The sequence below is a fragment of the Amblyomma mixtum genome, chromosome 5, assembly GCF_055824585.1.
Source record: "Amblyomma mixtum isolate Tamu chromosome 5, ASM5582458v1, whole genome shotgun sequence".
Lineage (NCBI taxonomy): Eukaryota > Metazoa > Arthropoda > Arachnida > Ixodida > Ixodidae > Amblyomma > Amblyomma mixtum.
Genome location: NC_143016.1, coordinates 142451293 through 142467181, shown reverse-complemented (window position 1 = coordinate 142467181; position 15889 = coordinate 142451293). Strand labels below are relative to the sequence as shown.

The following is a 15889-nucleotide window of genomic DNA, read 5'->3' as shown; positions in this document are numbered from 1 at the left end:
TTAACTCATGTAAGTTTACGAAGGTATACGCCAGTAGACAACGCAATCGATGGCCTCTTCCGTCGTTTTCTGTGTCGCTTGCCTCTGGAGTAATTAACATTGTGGAGTAGTCGGAATATATGGGCGTTAGGCACTCCCCCGAGGATGTGTTTAGGGCCCGGTAGTTTGCATATTATCTGGCCACCATATCCGCATGTAGGTTCCCTTTAATCCATTCCTGTCCCGGCGCCTATGTTATGGTTTGGGTAAATTCTGTTTGGTCTTCTTCGCTGAGTTTGGTCAGGCTCTGGTTTGCAGTCTTACAGATCGTTTCTCTTCGGAAATTTAAAATATAGCTTTTCAGGAAAGGAAATGGCACAGTAATTGCCTCAGATCTCGGTGGACGCCTGAACCGCGCCGTAAGAGAATGAAGGAAGGTGGAAGTGGTTGGTTTTGGTTTTGTGGGGTTTAACGTCCCAAAGCGACTAAGGCTATGAGAGACGCCGTAGTGAAGGGCTCCGGAAATTTCGACCCGTGTACTGTGCGATGTCAGTGCACGTTAAAGAACCCCAGGTGGAAGGTGGAAGTAAAAGAAGAAACAGACAGAGTTGCCATAGTTGAGTGCTCCGGAATAATTCTGACCACATGGAAATTTCTGCTAGCTGTTTGGGAACCTGCAAAGATTGCTATCCGGGAAATTGATTTTCATCCTTCTTAGATAGAAAGTGCGATGGCGACTACTTCCTCTTACGTGATGAAGCAGTGGGATATCGACACGCCGGAGGTTAAGGCGAAAACCTTTCTTGGCTCATGAGTGGCGTGGACGTAAGCTGTAGGCGGAGGCTGTCAGCAAAATGTGCCATCTCGGTCAGTCACAAGAAGAAAAAATAAGAAAAGAAAACTGCTGTCTAGGTGGCAATTGAACCTCGGCCGCCGCTTATGAGACAGGAACGCTGCCACTTCGCCATGACACTTCGACGTTTGACACTGAATAAAGGTGCGTCTAGTCAATGCACAGTTCCGCATCTTCGAGATAGGTATGTATTAAGCCCTAATTGAGTAATTATGAGCATGTTAATTGCAGATGTCACAATCAAGCGAGTACCAAGTTTGGCCCGTTTATGGTAAATTTGCTCTATGCTTGGCGTGCCGTCGTAGGGCCATCAAGCAGCGCCTACTCAACTCCCCCCTCCCCCCACCCCCCTCGCACTGCACGGCGCTGACTCAGCAGATGGCGTATACAGCGCTGAAAAGACACGGACACAACGGAGACACACAGGACGGGCGCTAAGATGGCGTAGGTGGCGGACCGCACACAGCTTTTGCATTTCCTCATGTAAGGAGGCTTCAGTGCACCTCATAAATTTTGGTTCCTCTGTGGTCGGTCACCACTGCAACTGCTTTCTTGGCGTTGCTTGTGTGGAGTGCGGCGTCGGTAAATAGGGCTTCATTCATAAATCTGAATTTCTTTTTGATGTATTGGGCCCTTGCCTGTCTCCTTCTGATGGTGTAGGATAACTCTTGTTGTTTGGAGGCTTGGTGTTAGGCGTTGGAACAGAGTCTCTCGACGAGGTTGCTGCCTGTGATTGGAGGAGCCGATTTTTCTGCAAGCTCAGTTGACCTTCAGCTAGTTCTTCCGCGGTATTGTGAAGTCCATGGAACAAAAGTTTCTCATTCGACGTGGTCTTTGGTAGGCGTGGGAAGTTGTGTACGCCATTCTAATGACATCATCTGCTTTTTTCCTCTCCACTTTAGTTATGTTGCAGTTGGGCAGGCTGTATATTATCCTGCTGGCTAGTAGGCTCATTATTAGGTGGTGAGTATCTTTCTTCTTCATGCCTCTTTCTCTGTTTGTTACTTGTGATGTCATACGGGCGTTTTGTTGGCCTGTCGTTTTCTTTAATTAGATTAAAGCCACATCCCTTGAATCCGCGCAGTCGTTTTCTCCGGAATGATGCTTCCATTGATTTTGTCTAGTCTGAGGTTAGGGTCCTGGGTACTGCTTGGTGTCCTTCCCCTATCTATATTATTCTGACTTCATATGTTTCGGGTGACCGCTGGAGTCCTGTTTGATGAGCGTATTATTATATTGTAGTGGCTGTTCTTTGAAACAGTTCCTATTTTTTGACCAGGGGCCCATGATTAACCATATCGTGATACCATCCGGGTAAAATCTTCTTATACCTTGGTTTTTTTCGAGTTTTCTGGCCAGGCCGACCGTAGTGGTATTGAAGATGGTGGGTGAGATTATCGCTGCTTGAGGGGAGGAGGATTAACTTTAGTTAATAATATAAAACCTCTCTGGGAGGGTTCCTTAGTCCAATAGCCGTCTCGCCTTCCCGTCAAGCCTACCCCGGTCAATACACTTGTGCTGTTCGTCAGCTCGTGAGGCCAGGAGGGTGGTCTCCCTGATGGTTGAGGAATGTGCGTGAATGGGTGGTACAAGTTGGGTTGTGCGCAAGCCCAGTTGTAGTGATGAATTCTGAGGGTCACCCTTCGCGGGTGGTTCAGTATGAAGGGAAGTGGGTGGGGTGAAAGAATGGATGAAACTGAAGGGATGAGAATGAGTTCGTCTGAAGTTGTCCCCAGTGTATGATCTGCAAGCGGTGCAGTGTGGAGTGTGGAGGGGGTATGTCATGAGGCTTTTCCTGTAGTGCTGTATGACAGATTGCTATTCAAAAGGCTGGTTATAGGTTTCAGCGTATGTTTGTGGATGGTCGAGGCCATACAGCAGCGCCCCAAAGCCATGTTCATGGGCAAAGGCAAGAACGAATTTATTTCCGTAGATGACATCATGCCCACGGCCCATTATTGATGATTTGTTGCTTTTGTGTTGGTAGCGTGGATATTAGATGGGCTGGAGATGAAGGAACGGTGCCTTTACGGAAGAGTCTGTACGCTACTTGGGAGTCTGTAGAGATGATGGTGTGGTCTGTGAGCAGGGTGCACATGAGTGCTATAGGCATAGATATGACCAGGCATTCTGCCTCTGTGATTCTCGTGGTTCTAAAGGTTGCTGCTCCTTTGGTATTGCCTGTGTCCAGGAAAGCGACTGTGTGGATGCCTGGAAAGTGTGGGCGCGGTGTTGCGTCGGTATATAGGATGTCCTGCATTGCGTTGTACAGTTCTGTGAGGTACGGAGCTCGTGCTTTCCTGCGACTTTGTGGTGGGTTGGGTGCATATTTCGGGGGAGTGGTTTCAGCTGTAGGGGTCCCCTTGCGGACACCACCGCCACGCAGCTCAAAGCGTGATTGAAATGAGCCACTTATGCGCATTTCGTTTCCTCAAAACCAATTAAGTCTAAATCCTCTTCTTGTTTTGAGAAGCGGAAAGGCGCATGAATGCCTCAATTTGTAACCATCACCACCACGCAGCGCTATTGAGGTATTCACTGAGCAACTGCGCCAGCTATGTGCCCTTCCTTTCCCGAAACCAATGAAGTGTTTACACTACGAATAAGACAACGCTGGGAACTAGACTATTTGGTTCTTGCAAGCGGGTCCTGGAGTCCATGAAGTGTGCCGGGAACGAGATCAAAATGAGGACCGCAAGCAGAAGAAGGCGGAATATTCACATGAGCGTACAGACTCGAAAATGGGCCTGCGAGACGTCCTACTGGGCTGTCGTCAGTGAAACCTCAAAATGGGCCTGTCACTCAGACCTTTTGGCCGCTAGTGGCACTCAGCGTTCGCCAATTAATGCGCTAAGCCGGTAAGCTTGCATCCAATAATTTTTTTTAGATACAACTCTTGTTTCACAAAGCTGGGATGTATCCCGAAGAATGAGATACTATTTTCCCTCAAAGTAATTCACGATGCTTAGAATGATATATAAAATGGCACTTTGTCGCCGTGCACCGCATTCAAGCCCACTGATTTTTGTTTCTTTTCGCGATGTTTATTCTTGAAGTGAATGCGGCTATATTGCGCACCTAGTCTGAAACATCTGGGCTCAGTAATGGATAATAGTTGAGCAGTAGCGGCTCTCGTTGCCTTCATGCTTACAGGTATGTTGTCCGCTCTTGACGATGCCATCGGGCAAACTTTTGCCGCGCTGCAAGAAAGAGGCTTTCTCGACCACACGTTTCTGGTCTTCTGCTCGGACAACGGCGCTGCAGCTACTTTTTGGGGTATAAACGCTGCCTCGGCGTGGCCACTGAGGGGTGAGAAGGCTACACTGTGGGAAGGCGGCGTGCGAGTTCCAGGATTCATATGGACCGCCAAGTCCCTCTGGAACGGACCCGGTTCCGACTACGACCGCTTATTCCACGCTACAGACTGGCTGCCTACACTCTACGAGATAGCTGGTGAGCACATGGAAACACCTATTGTTGATCTGCTTGGTAGGGCATGTAATACTGTTATTCACTCGGGGGAGAAAACTGCAGCTTTTTGTAATTTACTTTGGGTACTTTCATTACAGCTTGTAAGAAATCCTAAGGCGCTGTTCGCAGCGTAAACCACCTTCTTTGCTCCCCTAAAAAAGGCGTCTGATTCTGAGCGTCACTACTGGAATAAGTGATTATATAAATGGATGCTCTATTTAATTATAAACTCTGAAATTAACACTTTTCGAGCTAAAATATGATTGAGCTAAGCATAAACTAATATTTTTCTCTCTGGATTTGTGCTTACTTTATAGGATATATTCAGTCATGTTTTCAAGATGTAAGAGAGACTACTTGCTCCACCGGACATTCCTTAATGCTCATGCTTGCAGGGCATTGTTTCGAGGTAGGCACAGCCAAACGCTTTGGTAAAATCAATGTACGTGCCCTATGTGAAGGCCCTAATTTCAAAAGCACTGATTACGAAATATCTTTCTCGTAAAATAGCAAACTTTTTTCATACTTTTCTTTCAGGAAGGCATACTGTCGAGAATTATTGAATGCGTGTTTGTGAAAAATTTTGAAGGTACGAATACAACGTTTTTTTGTGGAAACTAACTTATTTTCTTCTTGCACCTAAATTTACTTCTCGACTCCTTTATGGAGGGCCATCACTTCTGTCAAGAACATGTCGTCGAAAAACACTTTGAACGTGAAATAGATAGGTGCTGTTGTTTACTGTAGTAAGAGCTATGAGGCCTCAAACATACAGAAATGGTTCTATTTGCGTACAATTCACGTTCTGCGATTCAGAATTTTTATTGCTTCGAAGTCTTTAATTATGCCAGCCTGAGACCTTGAGTAAAGCACCATAGCGCTACTAACTGTGCGAGGTACAGGAAGAGCGGCAGAATTTATTTTGGCAGTCATCTTCATGGGCACTGTCGCTAATAAACTGTTCGTTGTGACCATCGCAGTTTTCTGCCAGTGATAACATGTTTGTTTCCCTCATTAACAACTGCGGTTCCCTTTTTTTTTCTGAATCAGGCTTGTTAAAAGCTTCCGAATTAGATAAGCGTTTTAAAACTGAGCTCTAAAATTCGTCACTTCATTAGTTTAGCTTACGTAACGGAGGTTTAACGTCCCAGAGCGGCTCATGCTATACAGGACGCTGCAGTGAACGGCTCCGGAAGTTTAGAACACCTGGGGTTCTTTACAGTGCACACATTTCGCGCAGTGCACGGGCCTCTAGAATTCCGCCTCCATCGATATTTGACCGACGCGGCCGGGATCAAACCCGAAAGTTTCGTTGTCGCTTGATTATTGCCTTTGGCGTATTTATTCTTACCAATTAATCGACTGTGAACCAATTTCGTGCTAGAAACTTAGCCCCAGCATTTGCTACTCACCTTAAATCTTTCTTATTTAAATCACGCTAGAAACACTTGTTGCGTTGCAAGAATGTTTAAGCTTTCTACTCAGGCAAAATGGTTTCTTTCAGCGCTTCTATCAGAGGACATGAATGCATCCTACTTAGAAATCACATATAAATCAAATATAATCACATATAAATCACATATATAAATCACATATGAAATTCAAGGGGGCACTTTGTTGACTTAAAGTGCGATGAGGCGAAAGCGTTTAGCGCGGTGCTGCTGCTTGTGTCACTGATGTGTTGCTGAGATGTTAATTAAGCACTCAATTGTTGTGAACCTTAAATGCTGGAGACACTGGACGGCGTTCGGGAGGCATCCGTCTGATCCGACGCGTTTCTCCAAGCACTCTCCAGCGTCCTAGACAAGGAGAACTACTTATGTGTTGGCAGGAAGTAGCGTAGCGATAAGCACGCTCGGCTACAGAACGGAAGGATGGTGGTTTGAATCCCATCGTGCGAAAAGATTTTTTTTCTGGCCTGACTAGAAAAGCGTAACACCTCTGCTGACAACCTTCTGCTGACAACCTTCTGTCGAAAACGATGAGGCATTAAAGGCTTTCGCCTTAATATGATTTTTAGCGTGCGCCCTATGACCGCGCCGCTTCTCGGAAGCGCGGTTGCGCCAAGTGGCGTTTTTGAAAACTAGTAGAAAGGATGCTGCCACTCCAGCAATGAGGAGTCTCGCTCACGTCTTCAGTTCTCCATACTCGCAACTAGCTTCTCTTCCTTGAGATGGGCGCGACGACCCTACCATGCTTTCTGGCGCAAACAAGGCACGGTTTTCGGGATAAATTTTATTGCAGAGAAAATTTGAAGCTTGTGGCGTCCTCGAGCTTCAGTAGGTGATAAAGGCGAAAATTAAACATCGCAATATCTGTCTCAGGTCGAATAGAGCTCATATACATTACATGAAGGTAAGGCCTTCGATGTACAGACCGCTACAACTTTTGGAGCGCTTGTGTGGTAGCATGAAACACATCTGGCGGTGACAGAATCTACGCCGAAGCTCTGCACGCATGCTTCGATTTGGGGATGCAGTAGGGGTGGTATTCTCCCGGTGTCGCCTTTTGCGACATGTCGCATTCGCTCTTCGCTAACTGGCTCGAGCCGCGGTGACGGCGGCGTGACGACACAGATCCGCTTTCCTGCTACGTCATCGTGACGTCGCCCCAATTTACTATGCTTAGTCGAACAACGGAATGCGCTGAAGAGAAACGCGCGGGCGACGGGATACGAAATTGATACTACATGCCATGGATCCCACTCTCCTTGCCAGGTTTTTGGGTTCCGAAATAGAGTGGCGTGTTCGCGGACATCTCGACCAGTTTGCCTTGGCCGACAAATCTTGTCGGCGGGATTACCGGCTGTCTAAGAGCACAGCACTGTGGCTACCGTCTGCTGAGCCGGTCTGCCATTCGCCATGCGAACTTACTTAGCACCGTCGTAAACAGACGGCGAAGGAGACTTTGCCCGCTGCGACGAGATGACATTGGCAGCGCTTGCGCTCGTATCTACATGACCCTTCAAGGCGTTTTAATGCACATTAGTGCAACGAAACAGTGTCTGCACGAGCCAAAGAGGATTTAAAGCAATGTGACGGCTTTTACAAACCTACAACTGAACCTTACAGAGTTTTAGTATTGCGGGCTTTGCGTAATTGCGTGCATAGCGGAATAGCGGGTCCAGAGTGCGCATGCGCAGAACGCTAATGGGGAAATAGCGTTAGCGTACGAATGCAATCGGCAGTTGCGGCTTTTGCGCCCTTAGCGTGAAAACATGGCGGCGTCCTTCCAAGCGAGAGCCGCCCCCTTTAGCCAATTCAGCAGTCCTTGCGATTCCGGTCGGCATGTTTACCGGCATGTTTACTGGTGTTGTTGCTTTTCGCTATGACTTACCTTGCCTCGACAATAAATTTTAAGCTGCAATTCAGCCTAGTTTTTGAGATACGCTCTCGATTCTGGAGCGCGCAAGCCTAGTGGGACCTCCAGCTACACTGCTACCGTCTGCAACTGCCCGAAACGCATAGCACAACCGTCCGGAACGAAACAAAATAGATTTGGAGCTTTTTTGTGGTGTTTTATAGACTGAAATGAAGTAAAGCGAGTTTATATTAAATTTGCAAATGTTTTTTGAACATTAGACGTCATGTGATGGCAGATATTCTTGCTATCAAAGATACGAAACTACTGCGGCTAGTGAATCAGCAGTGGTACATTGTCGCTTCTCGGAGTGAAGGAAAGCACCGCCGACGAAAGTGCCGGCGGCGTTTTGCGTTTCTTCGAGCAACTGTACGCACTTTTTTAGGCCCCACCCTAATGCGAGATGTCGCAAAAGGCGACACCGGGAGAATACCACCCTAGGTCATCGCAGCCCGTGGAAGAATGGCGCGCTATCGAGCGACTCTGGCTTTGCGTTCCTCATTTAGTTCTCAAAACAGTAGGGTAACATTCGAACCTATTTCGTCCCGTCGCCTTGAAAGAAATAAGAGCAGTTAACGACGAACTAGCGTGTGAGGTAGCTAAAATGTTGCACCTGCTGCTGGATGGTGCACATTCCTGTTACGGGTGTTTTTCTACATTTGTGCTTGCAGCTGGGGCCGCAGCCGGAAAGACTGCCTATGAAAAAAATAGCACGTGGGAGCCTTCAAGCGATAAGTCGTCCCGTTGGCGAGGAACGGACGACGTTTGGAAGGCGGCTGGTTGTATTATTGGCAGGAGAGCAATTTCGCCTTCGTTTTCGTACGTGCCGCTTCTCGGCCCACTGTGCTACGTGGAAGCGTTGCACACACTTCTACAATTAGAAGTCACATTGAACGAGCGACTTCACGAAATTTTGCTTCTTAAATAAACTGTGCTTACAACATGAATGTTAAGCTCACTGCGATTGTCGAAAGATAAACCCGAAAGGCAATGCTATAATTAACTTAAGAGATCAATAAGGTTTTTCCGCCTGTTTGCGACGGGGTAGCTGACATTTTTCCTGTTCAGATTGCTGCCCTGCAAGGTTAGCAACAGCCTACCGCATTTATCACCAAACTTCGTGCACGCAGGAGGAGATGTCTCCCAGCTGGCTGGCATCGACGGTATCAGCCACTTCCAGTCTCTGTACAAGCCTACGGCCGCTGCACCTCGAAGCGAGGTTCTTCTGAACATAGATCCCACTGATGGGAATGCGGCGATAATCCAGGACCGATATAAAATGATCGTAGGGCGCTTTCCCAAGGGTCTGTCAGAATGGCTCAATGTACCCGGAGCGAGAGAACCGGCGGTGAACGAGACCGAGATCGCTCGTCAAAGCTGCCAGAATTCACAGGCTTACCAGGTTCGTCGTGACTATTTCCAATTACGTGTAAGACAAGACAAGCAAGCGGTTCTGAAGTGTAACTTACGAACATTTATGTCTGAGTTAGTTAGAGCTACGTTGCAGCAAGAATTGTGCGAGGCATATAACACGAAGTGTCGGATAGGAAACGCATGACAGATTTGCTCACTGAGCCAGAAAGCAGAATGTGGCACACTGAGGAGAAACTGAAGTGGACCTGTATCCGTAGAGTACCGCTTCTTAAGGACGCAGGTAGTTGAGATGGTCAGGAAATAAATAAAATACAGGTACACCAGTTGCAGCCTTTATGATGGCAAACATTGATTCGTTCTAAACGTTTGCAAGGACGCAGGTAGTTGAGATGGTCAGGAAATAAATAAAATACAGGTACACCAGTTGCAGCCTTTATGATGGCAAACATTGATTCGTTCTAAACGTTTGCAATGCGGATGCCTCATGCTTGGCAGCATCGCTAGTGACCTTTCAGTAAGAATAAATTTGGAGAAAATTGTTCTTAGTGCCCTCCGGGGAGAAGTAGACATGGCTCGAGATATGAGAGAGAAGCCTAGTTTTCAACTCTTTCCGCTGGAGAATGAATTGGGAAGAGTCGGGGATAAAAGATAAAGGGGAACACATTAGCAATATTTGATTCACTGATCACACTGCCTTGTTAAGTAACTCATGGGACGAATTGCAAACCCTGATGTTGGGCGTCGACAGGTAAAGCAGAACTGGGGCTCTAAACATTATTCTGCAGAAAGTATTGCAATGACCAAAAATCTTGGAATGGAGTAGCAGTTTACTAAAGGCAGCTAAGCGTTGGAAGTGGTAAGGAAATACGTCTAGTCTGGGCAGGTGCCGAGTGCAGACCCGCACCACGAGAGTGAAGTAACTTCGAGAGTGTAGATAGGGTGGAGTGTATTTGCAGGTATTCTAGTATTATGAGTGGCAGTTTACCAGTATCCCTCAAGAGAAAAGTATATAACTGCTGCATTGTACCAGTACTCAACTATGGAGCAGAAACGTAGGAGCTAACAAATCGGGTTCAATTTAAATTCAAGACGAGAGAGGCAGACATGGAAAGTGAAATGACAATTGTAACTTTAAGAGATATGAAAAAAGCAGAGCTCATCAGGCAACAAACACTAGTTAATGGTATTGCAATCGAAATCAAGATCAAGAAATGGGCATGGACACGGCATGCTATGGGAAGGCAAGTCAACCGATAGTGCATTAAGGTAATGGGATTGATTTGAAGAAAGGGGAAGCGTGGATGGAAGTAGCAAAAAGTCAGGTGACCAGTTGAGATGTGGAAGTTAATATCCATAACGTGACCACAGCTGGCTAGGGAGAGAATTATACGGAGTGATATCAAAAATTCCTCTGCCCTGCAGGGGGCGTAGTCATGTTGTTCATGATGATAGTTGTTAGATTGTCGCCTTCCGCAAAAGGACTTTTTTTTTTCAATGACGTTTAAAGTGTGAAGTGCTGTGATAATTTCTATACCTCAACTCAGCCTGACGTTCCCTATAAGCGAGCGGGCTGCTGACCCCTGGCAGTTTTATAGGTATGTTCCCCATGAATGGTATCGTTTTTCTGGCACCAAAAAGGTTCTCGTTGCCCGTGGCGCCAACCCCAGCTGTGGTTTGGGAGACGACGTGTACTCAGTGCCTGTCGACTGCGGGGAAAGGAAATCCACCATGAAACCCTGCAGCTCTGAGCCGGGGCCCTGCCTCTACGACATCATCGCAGACCCTTGCGAGTACTACGACGTAGCCAGTGAAAATCCCCAGGTGAAAAAATCTGCTACCATACTGGTTCGCTTGAAATAGCCGAGTACTGTAGCGTGCAAGATTCTTTTTCACGGTACGGGAAGAAGTGCGGATTTGTTGAATGCAGCAAAAGACTACCGCTGGGCACATGTTGGGCACAGCGCCAATAACCGATCAATGATGAAGTGAAATGGAAAAGAATGTGTTAAGGTAGTTGGAGTCCAATATGACGTGTTCGCGTAAGGAAAGGAACAATGTCTCCATCGCACAAAAAAGTGTTTCAGTCAATACGTCTGTCATGAGTGTCAACTAAGAAAAATCTTGTCAGTAGATACCCCAAGCACAGAGCTCGCGTGACTAAACGAAGTTAAGGGCCGAGTTTAAATTATGCTTCTCTTAACATAACGTCTGCAGAAACTAAATTCGTAGCGTTGATCTGCTGCGGAGGCTGTGGAATGCCGCACTTTTTACGCTGACTGTACCACATAGCAGCGCAACGGAATTAGTTTCCTCTGTAGTCATTTTCTTCGGTACCAGACAATAAATGCACGCGCCAAATTTCTCCTCACATGATTCGCCTATGTGTGTGTCCTTAACAGGCTAGGCACAGGCTGTACCCCAAAATCCCGCTCTTTATGTGGCGATCGGAGCTAATTGGCAGGGAGTCGTAGGAGGGGTTGCATAGCTCCGGAGGACTAAGACGCAAGATAGAGACTCAGAGCAGCAATTACTCTTCATTTGATAGTCGGCGTCCTTACGGCGTTGTCCTTTTGTTTGTTTTCCTCCTGCTTAGGTAGTGCTTGCTGAGACCTACCACTAAGTTTAAATTGACTTTCGTGATCAGGTATCAACATGGCGTTTGCACCACAATAATACTGGCAACGAGGGTGGTCAAAAACATGTTAATCTTATTAAATACGATTATTGTTAACTTAACTCTCACAACTCACTTGCAACTGCTGCTTCTAGGTACGTAGTTCTAATTACACACTCGTAGAAGGCCTTCGGTAAGTGCGATATCAATTTCTAGAGTTTCGAAAAAGTGGTCGTGCTCGACGCAGTGGCAGGGTGATTTTTTTTCTCATTGCGCGTACTTTTTGGGAATCGTGCGACACTGCAGCTCACCCAAGAGCGCCTGCGTGCAGACGTCACTAGGTGGCAGAAGCGCTGCGTGAACAATATTCGACTCACGCTGATCGGCCGGAGAAGCGAGCAGAGACTTGCGTGATGCGTGTCCCTCGAGTGATGCGTACTGGAAGCACATTTATGTGAGCTGCAGTGGCGCGCAGTTTCCGATCGACGCGATGAATGCTTAGAATTCCCCACGCCTCACAGCCGACAGCAATCGCTGCGAAGGAATTATAGACAAAAGAACTTATTTCGATTGGTCAACTGAAAACGCGTAATTGCAACCGGACGCTGAGCTAGAACAGGTAAAAAGTTATCGATTGCAATTTTCATTACCATCTTGCATGATTCCCCTCTTTCATTAAAACAGAAATGTACGTCGAACAAAACGAAAAACACTTAACAAACAAAGAAACAAAATTCCGTCTACCGCATAGGATCCGAAACGTGGTTTTTTGCTTGCTTTCAAAGGAAAAGTTTTTCTTTTCTTCCTTTCATCGTTTCTAAAGCGATAACTTTAAAAGTCCTGTTTACAAGAAATTATGCCGTCAGCGTTTTCATCGCCGCCGTCAGCGATGTTAGCGAAAAATTATGGCATGGCTCTAGGAGTTGGTCCCGGGACTTAGGTGGCCCACCTAGGTGGCAGGTGGCCAGCTAGGTCACGTGACCTTGCGTCGTCATCACAGCTTCTACAAAGGAAAGTGAGCAAACTGTCCGCTGTGACAGGTGGCAGTTAAATTAATGATTGGTCACTCGGGAAGAGCAAGTTTGGTCGCACAAGGCCCACCGCTGGGAGCACCAGCCATCGCAGGGCAGTGTCGCATTGCTTAACAGCTGCGCCACTGCGCCAGGAGGAGTATGAAGACTACCCAGGATCCATGGATGTAAAACAGAGAATGATCTTCTCGATATATGGGAAATACGCTTAAATCGCTTAAGGTGGAGCTTAAGTGTTCCCCCCGATCTTCTTTTTCCCCTTTTTTCGGCGTACATCTTTAAGTTTTAATATGGCCGACTCCGACCACACGAGATTTGTTTGAACTCTCATTTCATACCCCTGTTTACTGACGTGTACCATTATGTTTATTAATAAGCCGCTAAATACGTGATTACACCTCGAAAACAAATACCTAAAAAATGGTGGTCGATTTTTGCAGTTAGACCAAATGCGAATTAGGTGCGCTGGCAGTTCGGTATTCACTTCGGTTCCGGTATTCAGATGCAGTGTTCACAAGTGCCACTTTTTCGGATATTAATAATGGTTTAATTTCCATATATGCGGAATGCGACATTCTCTAAAGTCATAGATCCCTGACAGTCATCTATCTGTCCACGCGCAGTGATGCAGGAGGAAGCGATGCGCCACTGCCCTTCGGCGGCAGCTGCTGTCGTCGGTGGTTTGGTTTGGTTTGTGGGGGTTTAACGTCCCAAAGCGACTCAGGCCATTGGGGACGCCGTATTGATATTCTCCTGAAATTTCGACCACCTGGGGTTCATTAATCTCCACTGACATCGAACAGTACACGGGCCTGTCGTGTTTCGCCTCCATCGAAATTAGACGGCCGCGGCCGGGATCGAGCCCGCGTATTTTGGGTCAGCAGCCGAGCATCATAACCACTGTACCACCGCGGAGGCTGCGTCATCGGTGGCAGTTTGGTTGCTTGGGTTGCATTTTGATCCAGGGTGCTATTAAAGAGCTGCCTCTCACGATTAACTAAGCGGCCGACATACATTGAGGGCAGGCTGCTCACCTGCCCACCAAGTCCTGATCACCTGCCAATGGCTAAATGCGGAGAATGGACACTACACGTGTTAGCGCAGTAAAACTAGCAGCGTGCTTCTCTGTCGCGTTTGTTTCTTTCCTACGTCACTATTCGTTTGCGAAATCTCATCATGCATTCTAGTCGGTATAACCAACCAGCCCGCCCTTCTCTCTCAAATTCCCTGGAGCACCAGATACAGTATTTCAGTAAAGATGAACCACATTTTGGGAAAAGACGGTGTTCTGTCAGTACGGGTTTTCTATGTTAGCGCGAAGCTTTGTAGTATTTTTTTCTTCCTATATCACCTTCGGACCGAGGCCTTCTCTCATTATTGCGTACTTAAGACATGATCAGAGCTCCCCGAAACACTCCTGTTTGGGGTTTCTGCGGTAGGTGAGGTTTTTATTTTTTCCTGTGTTTTAGCCGTGCTCGATTTGTGTGCTTATTTTAGCATATTACCGCGATGCTTTGTTGTGTTTTTTTCATGTTTTTTTTACCTGTGAACAAATGCCTCATCGCCTTAATTATTTGCTACTGGAGATATGATCGGAGCTCCCTAGTACAGCCATGCCCACGCGCTGCAGTATCTACGCGTGCGCCTTATCTCGATAATTAGCAGTTATCAAAAAGTTTCGAGTGCCTGATGTTGACAGGCATTTTTTTTGGGGTGACGATCAGGTCCAACTGCTTGCTATCGCGGCCAAGGGCCGTTTTTCTTTATGGGTATATGCCTGAACAGACAAACTTCTTGATTTTGGCGCGAGCCCTCTTTTTCGTCATCTACTGCGTCGCCCCTTTAATCACAGCTACGTCAAAATAGAGCTTGGCTCAATAAAATCTATAGCACAAAACGCTTTCGGATAAGTAAGCACTAGATTCTGCTGAGACAAGATGGTGTTTTAAATTATCGACATTTCGACGAATGAAAACGGGAGTCGAGCCACAAAAATCTACCTCTGCAAAAATGGACGTGCATTCTCTTTCACGAAAAGTCTTGTACCTCGAAGTTTTCGTCACTTTTAGTAAGCCCCTCTCACCACGTCGAAACATACAGGGGACATGCCTCAAAAACCACGAGCGCTATCTGCTTCAATGTCTGTGAAGAAGCAGATTCGTGAGTGAAATAGCTGCTTTTAAATAGGTTTGGGTTTGCACTTTTTCATGGCAACCAAGTATGCGTGCTTATTCTTGGAAGAACGAGCTCCAATGCAGATTTTAGGTCTAACCAACAAGAATGACATGCGACAGTAAGAAGCAGTTGAAGTAAGATCTTTTGTAATATATACTTCGTGCCTCCACATTGCCCATTTTGCAGGTGGTACAGCGGCTGCAGGAACGTCTCGAGGATTTCAAGAAGGGAGCCGTGAAGCCCAGCAACGTCCCGCAAGACCCAGAGTCATTCCCCTCTCGCCACGGAGGCGCATGGGTCACCTGGAAGGACGATGTGCCTTTATGAGCTGGCACACCAAGCGTTAAGAGTACAGTCGAGGCGGACCAGCAATTCCCACTGTGTAACAGCTGCTGTCGCTGTATATGATTTCCGTACAAATGCAAGCACTTGTAGCCGCACATGCCGATTCCCGTCTCGTCACTGTTTTTTTCTGCAGGGGGCGATACTCGTCTTCACTCACGACGTAGAAACTAGAACGAAACCATGTAGCCGGAGTCTTCAGTGCAATGAAATCGAACACGATGTCGACTAGTCAAAGCGCAATATTAAACGTGAAGTGCTTACAGGCCCACTGAACCAGGTTGGCTAACCCACTCCATCAGAACTTCCCGGCGTATCTTGTATTGCTCCATGCAAACAGGCTGCTGTTCATGTCTCTGCCTTATGCATATCGTCTTGCAGATTTTAACAAGATAGCCTTACAGGTCTCGTTCGCCAGAAAATCCGGTGTCGGCGTTATCAATGTCCGCATTGTGCGCGAAAAATCACGACCATGGCTCTAGCAGGTGGTCCCAAGAGCAACCTAGGACGCAGGTGGGCCCTTAGGTCACGTGATATTGCGGCGTCATCACAGCCTGCCCACCGGATATGAAAAAACTGCCCAACATGCCAGGTGGAAGTTAAATTATTCAATGGTCGCTTGGGAAGAGCAAAATGGGTCGCACAAGGCCGGCTGCTGTGACCATAGAGTTTCTTACTATTACCTAGAGG

The 15889-nt window shown here is 46.9% G+C and overlaps 1 protein-coding gene across 1 annotated transcript in view; it reads left to right on the top strand.

Moving 5' to 3' along the window:
- Nucleotides 1–15184, top strand: part of LOC149343941 (arylsulfatase B-like) — a 45459-nt gene extending 30275 nt beyond the window's left edge. Inside the window, exons 8-11 of the mRNA XM_089547106.1 lie at nucleotides 3986–4285; nucleotides 8794–9065; nucleotides 10676–10858; nucleotides 15044–15184. Of these exons, the coding sequence (XP_089403232.1) occupies nucleotides 3986–4285; nucleotides 8794–9065; nucleotides 10676–10858; nucleotides 15044–15184 (896 nt within the window). The remainder of the gene's footprint in view (nucleotides 1–3985; nucleotides 4286–8793; nucleotides 9066–10675; nucleotides 10859–15043) is intronic.
- The last annotated feature ends 705 nt before the right edge of the window (nucleotides 15185–15889 follow it).